Source organism: Falco peregrinus, chromosome 6 (assembly GCF_023634155.1).
Source record: "Falco peregrinus isolate bFalPer1 chromosome 6, bFalPer1.pri, whole genome shotgun sequence".
NCBI classification, from domain to species: Eukaryota; Metazoa; Chordata; class Aves; order Falconiformes; family Falconidae; genus Falco; species Falco peregrinus.
This window is the reverse complement of record NC_073726.1, coordinates 8,187,470-8,199,186: the sequence shown is the minus strand read 5'-3', so window position 1 is coordinate 8,199,186 and position 11,717 is coordinate 8,187,470. Positions and strand designations below refer to the sequence as shown.

Sequence of the window (11,717 nt, the reverse complement as noted above, 5' to 3'; positions counted from 1 at the left end):
GGGCCCAGCATCGCAGGGTTATGAGGAGGCACTATGTGACCCCATTAGGGTGTATTTAGAAAGATTTAGTAAGTATACAAGATGCAAAATCTACTCACTTTTAAATAATTGTTCTACTAGATGTCTTCTTGGATGGACAAGAAGCCTCACAGACTATCCGCAGGGATACCATCCCTGTATGACAACACAGAGAAAATCAAAAACATTTGATTAAAAAAAAAAAAAAGTGCCATTATCACATTTGATGTCTAGAGCTGCCCATGATGATCCAGCTAATGCCTGGCATGGTCCTGCTGATCACCTGCCGCAGTGCTGGGCTCCTCTCTCTTGCCTTCTTCTCACACAGAGGTGTGATTTGGCTATGCATTTGTAATTGAAGTGGGTTACACAAAAGGCTGGTCGCTTCATTCACTAAACCTGGAAAAATGTTTTGAGTTCCTTAATATACGAGAAATACTGAATAAAAGTAAATTAGTGACAGCTGCAATACAAAGTGTCTTTTGGTGGGGTAAGAAGGAGCATTAAAGGCTCCAGGAGGCTGACTTTTGTGGTCATCTTTTTCCAGAAGGTGTGTGTAAGGCCATATCCAAAATAGGGAGAGTGAAAATAAATAAAGAATATTCACACCTTCGGTGAGTATCCTTTACCCTTCAGGTACAGAGCTCACGTAACAGAACAGAAAAAAAACTATTCCCATCAAATATTTGCATAGCAGTCAGGTAAAAATTATATACCATGTGCCTATGAATGGACACACTCATTTGTGAAGCAGTTACTTTCGTAAGTAATTAGTTAGTAATTGCCACAATTAAAAATATTTTTTCTTTTCTGTGAATCCCAAAATAGTTTTTGAATATTGACTATACACACACTTGAGTTCAGGACACAGGTGTTTGTTTTAATTAAGCCACCCAAAGTTTAGTATGTGCATGTGTACCTGAATGAAAAAGTTTGTAAAAGCTTTAAAAAAACCCACACCTCTTTGCAAAACTACACTGACACAGAAACTTATAAATAAAGGCTAGGATTTATCCAGAAAATATCTTTTCTTTTTGACATTTTAAAATCTACACCCTGAAAAATGATATGAGTCTTGGCATGGAGAGAAATTTATAACAAAAAAAAAAATCTGCCAGGATTCTAATGACCAGAATCTGAAATTCATGCTGAGGGTGTAACTCTTGACTCTTTCCTGACAAATCTTTGTTTTAATCTCAGTTCACCAAAAACATTTGCAACAGGAACACTTGTTTTGGTTATTTAGATTTACATACATTTTCAGTGCCCGGAAAGAGATTACATTTTGCCGTCATTATTCAAGAAAAAAATCATGCTAATGCCAGAGGGAATTTTACTTAGAGATTTGGCCATAATATCTAATTCAAATATTTGAAGCACGTTTATTTACTTGTGAAATAGACATTATTTAATTTTGCTTATTCAGCAAACTATTTAGGCTGGAGTTTGACTTTTAAACAGAGGCTTCCAGTCCACAGGTTCCCACGACGTTAAACCAAAGTGAGCCTGGCCTGCCATGTACTGTTACAATGTCAGATGCTGAGAGCCTTTCCTCGGGCGGCTGGGATGCACAGAAGTTAGGTGCAAAATACCAAGTGACTTAAAAGGGCCGGGCTCCAGGCATGCTGGAGTCAGCGGAGCACTCACCCACAGTTTTCCTTGTTTAACTGATAGAGCTATCTCCAGTGGCAGCCAGAAGCCAGACATAATTTTCAAGACTTAATGTGTTTCCATTTTATCTTGATGATCAGTAGCTGGCTACAGGCCACAGACAAGGGGGGGGGGGGCTAGACAAGATGACCCTGTTTACTTTCTCAGTGTACTACAAACAGTTGGTATGTACTTGCTGTTTACTTGTAGCCCAAACAGCTGCTGCCCTGCCTCCTTATGAAACAGTCCTGAGTCTACTTGTACCCCCTTTTGTGAACAGAGGTTTGGAAATGATTCAGAGTGTTCTCTGCTTACCCTTGCTTTTTATTTCATTTGGAGCTGCTTGTGATGGACAGCGCATGAGAAGGGACTCAGATACGATCGAAATTTGATAAAGGGAAAGCCAGCATCATGCCAGTCGCTGAAAGACTGCAAAAACTGATCAAGTCTGAAAGAAATGGGAGCTTTTCTGCAGAACAGGAATTGTGCTGAAATACGTGAGACTCCATGTGTTAAATTGGTCCTTCTTCCACAAAATTAAATCAGATCAAAACTAAGTTGAAACCCAGTAAAATGGGCCTAAAACTAAAAGGAAAAATAGACAGTATTAGCCAAACCAGCAAACCAATACAAAAAAAACCCACCACCAAACTCACCAAAAAAACCCCAAAACAAAACAAGCCACAAAACAACACCTAAGTTTTTTACCTGGAGGGAAACAGAGAACAGTGGCTATTACTACTGTTTCTCTGTCAAAGGTGCTCATCTGGTACATGATCAATAATGTAAACCCCTACATTCAGACAGACTGTGTTTTGCTCCCACCTGAAAGTCATCATTTGGAAATTGCTTACCCCGGGGAGCAAAACCAACTACTGAGCCTGCCCCACTGCTTATGATTGAAAAGCAAAATTCCACTTAACGATAATCATGTCGGCGCTTCTCTCCTCTTTTCAGCCACCCTGAAAGCAAACAGCTTCACACAGCGTTTAACCAATACGGTGTTCACTGTAAAGGCCTTGCTGCGCAGCACACAGGATAGGGCCTGAATGCAGTTTCATGAGTGTGCCCCTAGTAACTCAGTATGGGATTTCAGGTTTTCCCCTAAAATCACATTACATGATTTGTCCTGCTCTGGAGTGGCGAAAATGTTGCTGAGCAGGAGACCCAAAAGCTGAATGCGTCAATGAACATTGCGATGGCAAAGCTCAGAGCTGTGTGCCTGCTTTGGCTGCTAGCTGATTAGCGAGTCATCTCATCTTCCTATGCCTTTTCCATCCCGATTTACTTGGCCTACTTAGGAAATGCTATTTACCCCATTTTTGTATAGTATTCAGCACCCTTGTGCCTTTAGGCAATACTGTTGGAATCTCTGTGGGTATTTACATGCCTTTTCTTCACTCTTGTAGCATCTGAATGCTGCATATTTGAATGCATTTAACTTCCAGCATCCCCAGCACTGTTAAGCAGGACAGTCTATGTGTGGAGTCAACACAGTGGGGTTAAAGCTTCAGCAGGAGGCTTGTGTCAGAGCCAGAAACTAAGTCTGGGTCCCCCAAAGCATTGACTTTCACTGTTAAAATAAGCTTTCCTCCCAGATAATCAATTGACAGTAATAAGGACAAAGCTCAGTGTGCCAGAGCAGTCAGCCTTTAACAGTTTGCATTACAGATTTATAAGGAAATACAGTATTTCTGACCTTGAAAAATTAAAGCCATGCTAAAGCCATTGTGACAAATACATTAACAAGGGCTTTTCAAAACCACCTATGACTCTTCCTCCCTTGTTTTACAGATACCTTATGTGGCCTAATTGATTTTTTCCTAAGCAAAGGTAATGCTATGTAGTAAATCCTGCCCCACAGAGTAAGGATGTTGGTCCAGCAAAGCTGACATCAGAGGATTGCCTCTCCGCAGCCTCCTTTTGTGACTTGGGGTGGACAGTTACAAGTTTTGATCCTTGTCTCAGAGCCTTGCATCTCTGCCATTAGACTCCAGATAAAAAGGACTCCAGCCAAATATTACAGCAAATGTTTAGATTAAAACCAAAAATCCCTACATCCACTAGTTTGCTCTCAACCCCCTACGTTCTTTGAAGAAAAATTCAGTCCCATTTCTTAGTGGGGTCTGATGGGTGGCACCTGGTTAATCTCTGTCTGCCTCCCTGGTAACAGTCAAAGCGGTCAACACAGAGGTGGGCAGGGAGTGAGCCTCCAGCTGCTGTTCCTGTTATCAGGGTCCATCAGCAGGTAACCGTCCAGGAATGATAAATGCGACCCTTTGCTAAGGGAATAACCACGCAGCTTTCTTCAGAAGTCTCAAAGAACATTAGCTGGACTCCAGATTTCAAGGCAGAAGTTTCTCTGAATCTTCAGGTCTTGTATTTTATGCTGCTCTCTCAAATTATATGCAGAAACTGTAATTCTTATGATAGCTTGGTAAACTAATAATTTTTTTTTTTCATTTTAGGCAGTCTTTATTCAAGCAACCTGTACACACATATATCACTATGATTAGAAATTGCATGCCCCCACCAGCTTTTCTGCAATTTGAATGTTTAGCTGGTGTGGCAACAGTAAATCACAGTTCACTGTGTACCCAAAAGCAAGCTGTGTTTTCTTCCACGCTATGTCAAGGAGCAGCTGAGCATTTGCAGAAATGGAGGATCTATGGCAGAGCAACGTGGGTGCTGCAGCTCACGCGTCTGCCAAGGAGCCAACATGTGACTGACCTGAAGCACTCTCCAAGCAATGGCCATCTAATTTGCATGTTCATTTTTAATAACTGTTCTGCAAGACTCCTGCTAAAAATGATAAATTGTAATGACTTGCTGTCAAACCAAGTTTCAAGGTAGCATCTGCTCATAGAGAATACTAAAATAATTAAGCCTAAACAGAAGCACAGCCAAATTGCCTTGCTTAAAAGCGGTTTGTGAGCATAGCAAAAATAAGTATCAAATTGGTAAATTCCCTGGTAAATGATGACAGTAAAAACAGCACAGGGTAAGGAATTTGACCCAGCTGACATCTTGAACCCAGTGACTGTCAGAAGAGAGAGGAATCAGAAGTTCCCATAAATGACGCTCTTTCCTGACAGAAGACAGCTAACAAAAATGACTGAATTACGGGTAACGCTCTGGCTGCAGATCCAGCCTTAAACCCAACGCAGTCACAGGTGTTCAGCAAAGGCGTCTGTGCATATTTTGCTCTCAGAGCTGGTGGCAATTCTCCAGCCCTCAGGTGAGCTTCGTCATTCCTGACAAGCGCGTAAGGACTTGCTGTTCCCTGTGTGAATGGCTACTTTGGTCAGAACAGGAAGAAAACAAGGAGAAACGGGAGCGAAGCAGATTGCTTGCCATTCTTCTGATGGCAAGACCACGGAGTTTCTTCCACACCCTGGAATGCTCCAGGCTCCCCGCCGAAGCACGGTGCCAGACGTGGCGCAGCGGGAGCACGCCGCTCCTTCCTGGCCCGCTGAGGCCTCCACCACCTCCAGAGGTGCCGCTGTACCCACATGGAGAAAAACTCTTCTCTTCAGCATTATAGAACGATGGCCCAGTGAAAGGCAGCTGGCCAAAAGCAAAGCACCAAAATATAGCTGGCCTCCTTTGAGATACAGCTGAGGCTGAAAGAAACTCTAAGGTGGTGGTGGTGGCTCATAAATGACCTACTCCCTGCAAAGCCCCGGCAGACACAGAGATACACAATTATTGATTTCTAAGACAGTTCCTATGGACACTAAGTTTGCTAGGAGAGGTATTAGCTCTCATTAGAGCATCTTCACCTCACAGTCTCGTTATGCCTGTCTCAACAGGCGTATGCAACTCAACAGCCCCTCGCTGTCTGCAGTAACAGGGTCGACTCCAGTTTTAGGATCAATCAAGTTTTCTTCTGTGTTGTGAGACAGTCACAGAGAAAAGCATCTAAATAATCAAGAGACCAAATACTCTTTCTTAATATATATTTTATATTGCTTAGAAACGTGCATGTAATGGCATGCCCCACACGCAATGGCAGGGCTTCCTTCACCGCAGACCTTGCCACCTACTTTCAGAGAGCAATCAGATGAGGGAAGTATTACAGAAAAATGCTGTAAGGGCCAGAGGGGAATTTGATAAATTTCATAAAATTACAGCGTGACTCGGTAAAGCTGTTAGCAACATGGACGGATGCAGGAACCTGCTGAATAAGGGAGACGTTCATATACGGAGCCCAGTTTCACTCCAGCTGCTGAATGCCGGAGGGACGCTCAGGCAAGGGGTATCACGGCACCTGCAAGACCTCTGGAGCCTGCGTGAGCTGTGCTCCGTGCAGATCTAGCAAGAACGGGACTGATACTGAGTTTTAGTAAGGGTCCTCAGCTTCCTATGGAATACATGGAGCACCTGACAAAGGAATGCTACTGTCAGGCCTAAGTCAGTCCGGTTAGGTATTCAGTTCCTCTGCTTCAGAGTGAGATAACGGATACAGAGAAACCGTATTTACTGGAAAAGCCACAGAGCTGGCAACAAAACATAAGAAGAAAATCTGACAATTCCTTTAAATACATCTTTAGTTCCTGGAACCTTGCATGCTGTCATTTTTTTCTGACTTAAACAGATACTGTAAATTCCCCAGTAGCTTAAAGAAGACAGCTAAGGAAGAATCAGCAGGGGGTTGTCATTTGTTTCAAAGATGCTAGGATTAATAATCTAACATTTAGGTATAAACATGTAAATGATATGTAGCACATTGTCTAAATGTGCGTCATCGAGGTATAAGCACAAAGAGCTGCTGTTTCTGAAAACTGTATTTCAATCAAGCATCAGTAATACTAGATGATACGCTATCATGAATGTACTTATTTTAGCCGAATAATCAGACCAGATATTTTACAGTATTTCCACCTATGTATTAATATCTAAACATTTCTGCTAATAAAACATGTAATAAGAAATGCAAATAAAAATTAACACCCGTAACCAATCGTAAAAATCTTTTTGTCAAGTTAAAAATTTCCACAAAATGTTTTGTTTAGAACTTCAACTCTTTTAACTAAGAATCTGACTTTTCTATTCATAATAGGTAAGATACACATTACTCCAGACCCTCTGTCATCTTAACTGATTCCCCAGCTTCTCTGTAGCAAAGAGCTGCTTATCAGTATTATACTAGAAGTACTCGGTAATTTTGTGAACTTTTAACTTAAGAAATTTAATACTATTTTTGTGCTACAAACAGAAAAAGTATGCATCTGGTATCATTTGCTTTCATGCAGCTTAATGTAATTACAATTTATTAATAAATAAGGGAAACACTACATTATCTGAGCAATTTTAAATGTAGCCAGGTTTGTTTGAAATAATAATAATGTTTCTCCATATGTGTAACTGCCTTTTCACTCTGTATAAATACTGGCAGCTGCAACAGTCCTGCAACGTTAGATCCACCACTGAACTTATATAAATGAAAAATGCGAGTTCTGTAACCATCTGATAGGCACATACTCCAATCAGTGAAACAATACTGTATTTTCAGGTGTCTGTTAAAATTAACAGAAGTTGGCACCTTTAGCATGGGACAGGATAGGGATCCAAATTTCCAGACAAAATCCTTGGTTAATAGCAGGAGGCTGTCTCTTTTACAGCACTTGACCAAAGAAAGTACCTCTTCTACATTGTAAAACAGTGGAAGAGACATGGGCAATTAGCACAAGCAAAACATTTTCACTTGATAAGTCAATCTGGGCTGTTTTTTCTGCCCACATCAGCAGTGTCTGAAAACAAAGGAGACACAGCAGTCCCAGGAGACAGCTTGTCTGCCCCACCGTTTTTCTGGGGGATCTCTTAATTTGTTTTAGCAAGCACATAGCAAACCTTCTAGGTGTCAAAATTTAATATGCCACATAGAACGAATGCTGCAGCGACTGACGCTGTGGGATAATGAAAGGCTATACCAAATAAAAGTGTCTTTAGGGAACACACTTCTATACTTTGTCTCCACCTCCCTGGTTATCACAGCAATCCCTTGAATAGGCAATAAGACCTGTCTTGTCTCGAGTGATTTGATAAACAGTTGATAAACAACAGTTCGTTAAGGTCTTGGCATATAAACCACAAGGTTTTCAGTGTGCCCTGCACTTGGGGGGTTTGACATCTCCCTGCTCAGCAGCTGAGGAGTCACTGGAAGATGTTCTCGACTGCAAAAATACTTGTTTTTGCTGTGAGCAGTTTCCTAAGAGTGGCAACAGGCTTTGACATTGGATTATCCACAAAATGTGTAGTGATACCCAAGGAAATGGACATGTGCCACAAGATTGGATACTCTGAAATGAGGCTTCCCAACCTGATGGGACACACAAGCATGGCAGAGGTTATCCTAAAGTCCACCACCTGGCAACACCTTGTGCACACGGACTGTCACCCTCACGTGAGGACATTCCTGTGCTCCCTGTTTGCACCCATCTGTTTAGATACGTAAGTACAACACCACAAAACTCCAGCCTTTATTTGCCCGATCAGGGATCAAATGAAATGCATGTTTATCATAATCTAAAAGTGATCTTCACTTTTTCTGAAATAATTGTTACCTTTTTTGTACTCACCGGAAAGAAAAGCACTGAAAACTTTACTACTACAACTTTACTTGTATAATTAAATGATGCTATAAATACCAGTGACAATGATGTACTGTGCACAGAAATCACTGTTGTGATAGTTTCTGTTATCACTGAGGGAGTTTAACTGATTCAGCCTGGTGTTTCCTCTGGCGACAGGTTTATCCATCCTTGTAGGAGTATGTGTGTTGCTGTCCGTGACAGCTGCACCCCTGTGCTTGCCTGCCGCGGACACCCCTGGCCTGACAATCTGGACTGCAATCGATTCCCTGCGGACGAGGACATGTGCCTGGCATCTCTTTCAAAGGAATATAAATACTTGCACAAAGGTAGCTGGAAGATGGCAGAGGGGAGGGTGGCGGTACTCTGTGTTCCTGGGAATCAAGGAGGTGCAAGGAACACCATTCCCAGACAGTCTATGATTTTGTAAATGGAGTCATGTCTATCTGTATTGCCTCACCCTGTTCATGCACATGGCAGGGGGAAGTGTTAGTATTTGCAGTGTAAGCTGCAGCAGACCTCAGATGGTGTAAATCAGCATGGTTTCAAAAAAATAAAGCATAGATCATCTACGCCTAGATAGTGGAGGAAGGCAATTATCACCTTGCACAGCTATGGGCAGTATCATACCTGTGACAGGCACACTGTGGTTTATTTTGAGGTCTCTTTATAGACTTATCAATGGCCCTTATCACAGATAAATTTATATATACAATGAACTCTCTGATCAGCTTAGAAAAGTTGGGATGACTTATTATCTAATTTTCCTTATGGAAACCTGATTTATCACGACATTAACGTTCAAATCTTCAAATGCACTCATGTTTATTAATTTCTGCAGAAAACAGTAGGCATCAGTTGCTGCTAGCACACCCAAATTCTTATATTCACAATCCCAGTGGAGCTGCGCCTAGACTTATTGATAGAATCAGCCACCTAACCTCTTTTCCACCCACTGTAGCTGTACTAAAAATAATACCGTATTTGTTACTATATTTGATGCTGATAATTGAGCTTGTCAGTCTGAACAAGGACTGACTGCACATGGAAAATAAAACTCCTTTTCATCCCTAGCTGTGTTTTCAAAGGAGCGTGTAGACTTTTTACATTATCACTGACCAATTGTGTGTTTTCTGTGTAATCCCTGTGGTTAAACAGTGAGCTCTCAGCTTTGACAGCAGGAAATTAAGGTAAAATATTCTAAAAGATAATTATGAGACTTTGTAATTTCTTACCAGTCCTACCAAAGCCTACCTGTCAGACCTGCCCAGCAGTGGAGGAATTCTTTACGCACAAAAGAGTTCTCGAAGTTTTCTGTGACAGTAACTTTGGTAAGTCCTTGTTAATACAGCTGCTATTAAAGAGACTAACAACTCTCCTTCTAAAATGCTTTAAAATTAGGATTACAATAGGTGACAGTTTCTTCTGGGATTTCAAAGGATTAAGAGTTTGGCTGCTGATTTAACTAGGTTGTTTTTCAGAATATATTATTTCTAATCAAAATATAAAGAGGATTTATTTTGCATGAAGGATTTATTAATGATCTAGTTTACAAACAAAAAGCTCTTCTGTTCTTGTCTAGCTGGCTACATAGTAGTACAACATGATTTATGGAAAATATTTCTGGCAAAAGCAGCCAAATAAGCAAGTTTGCCTTTTATTGGTGATTAAATCCAAAGTAAAGCTTTGGTGTTTGACCGGTGAACGGCATGTCTTTGTTACTTGTGTGCATGAGTTTTTCATGGTATTTAGCTTGCTGAAAAGAAGACTCAGAAAATCATATCAGTAAAAGAAATTCTTACCTCATGTCATGTTATTGGAATGACATGCAATACTTTTGAGTTTGCCCTAGAAACTTCTGCAAAGCCCTTTGATGTCAGTGCAGAGACTCAGCAACTTTGGCTGACTTTAGATCAAGCAGTACAGAGAAGTTTCACACTAGAAAGTGTTGGTGGAGTCAAGTGGGCTAGGTAGATGCCTATAATGAAAAGGGAATATCTGAAAGGGTGGTATCAGCAAGCATGACCAGCTATTTTTGCTGCAGGGTTCCTAACGTGGACAAAGTGAATTTCAGAATTGCCTGGGCAATCTGGGCAGCCTCATGGTACCAGAACACCTCCAACAGTTTATGATATCTAATTATCCAAAAAGTCTGACATACGTGGTGATGGTAAAAATACAGTACTCTTTCTTGTGAAAGTGTTTTTTTCCTAGTCGCCTAATTCCATGAAAAAAATTATTGACTATATAACCTTTATTTTTTAAAAATATCTTAAAATCTATACTGCTGCTGGAGAAGGCCTCACCATACTCTTATCAGCATAAATTATGGCAGTATTTTTAAGGAATCATCTTGCTTTCATTGGTAGTGTTTCTTTCTGCATTTGAGTAAATGGAGTAACTTGCGTATTTCCTTTTCTTTTCCTTAGCAGTGAAAGTAAAGCTGTCCAAGAAGAGAACAGTATTTGGTGACCAAGAGTACAACATTGAATGCCAAGTGGAATTCATTACCCAGGGCTCACTCTTGCCTTATGAAACTCAGAGCATGATACAACAGTGGCTGCTTATCAATGAAAACTGTACACAGAGGATGACTCCGACCCATCATCCCATGGTGTATCTCCTTGTGGGGAATATTGAAGAGGGCATCATTTTAGTAAACCAGGTTTATCGTTGGCAGAGAAGGGACTCCCAGCTGACTTTGGCCACTCAGAAGTGGAGATACCATAAATGCTTCTAAATATTTATCATATTATTTGTAAATAGAAATGTATTATAAGCGGAATGTAAAGTTTTAATTTCCTTTTAAATTATATTATAAATTGAACTTAAACCTCAGTGTTATCAGGCCTCCTTCCTGTAGTGTTACAGCTATCCACATCATTTGAACTTGACCAACAATATATAAATGTTTGAGTTATTGCAAAAAAAAAAAAATGTAATATGTGCAAAAAATGGCATAAAAGCATTTTAATCCAGCTGACTAATGTATTTTTCTATATCATCCAGTCTGCCATTTTCTCCAGTTACCTAAACTTTCCCTTGCTTAATGTTTCATTAATCCACCTCGTTTTCTCCCATTAGAGTATTTTAAAAGCAGGCAGCCCTCTGCTGGTCGCCTTTGCTGGAATCAAAGCGGAATAAATACAAACGAGTAACTGCAAACATGATATGGCTGATCCCAGACGCAAGGAGATTTGGTTACTGGGTGTATTTTTGCAATGAGAGAGCTGACAGCATCTCAGTGATGATGCCTGAGAACACAGGCTAAACACAGTTTTTGAAACTTTATTCTTGTGTGACCACCTTGAACGTAACATGGTTCAACTGAAATATAAACCAGGTCCCCACTACTGAAAGATCCCTTTTCATTTTCAGACACGTTGAAGAAGTCACTGCATAAACTTTACCAGCTAAGTTGTGTGCCAGGAACTAATGGAGTGGTAACATTCAGTA

General features: G+C 40.7%; 1 protein-coding gene across 1 annotated transcript; it reads left to right on the top strand.

Annotated features, from left to right (window-relative positions):
- Window positions 1-2,708: 2,708 nt before the first annotated feature.
- LOC101922276 (secreted frizzled-related protein 2-like) lies at window positions 2,709-11,088 on the top strand. The gene is made up of 4 exons (XM_005244005.3): window positions 2,709-8,121; window positions 8,421-8,590; window positions 9,500-9,592; window positions 10,691-11,088. Exons 1-4 carry the CDS (start codon window positions 7,835-7,837, stop codon window positions 10,999-11,001), a joined length of 861 nt encoding a protein of 286 aa, XP_005244062.1. The 5' UTR covers window positions 2,709-7,834; the 3' UTR covers window positions 11,002-11,088.
- The last annotated feature ends 629 nt before the right edge of the window (window positions 11,089-11,717 follow it).

Bases quoted from the DNA above. Each gene is read 5' to 3' on its own strand.
- LOC101922276 (XM_005244005.3), top strand. From the start codon at position 7,835: ATGTTCTCGACTGCAAAAATACTTGTTTTTGCTGTGAGCAGTTTCCTA. The intron at 8,591-9,499 runs GTAGCTGGAAGA...ATTTCTTACCAG, and splicing joins ATATAAATACTTGCACAAAG to TCCTACCAAAGCCTACCTGT. The intron at 9,593-10,690 runs GTAAGTCCTTGT...TCTTTTCCTTAG, and splicing joins TTTCTGTGACAGTAACTTTG to CAGTGAAAGTAAAGCTGTCC.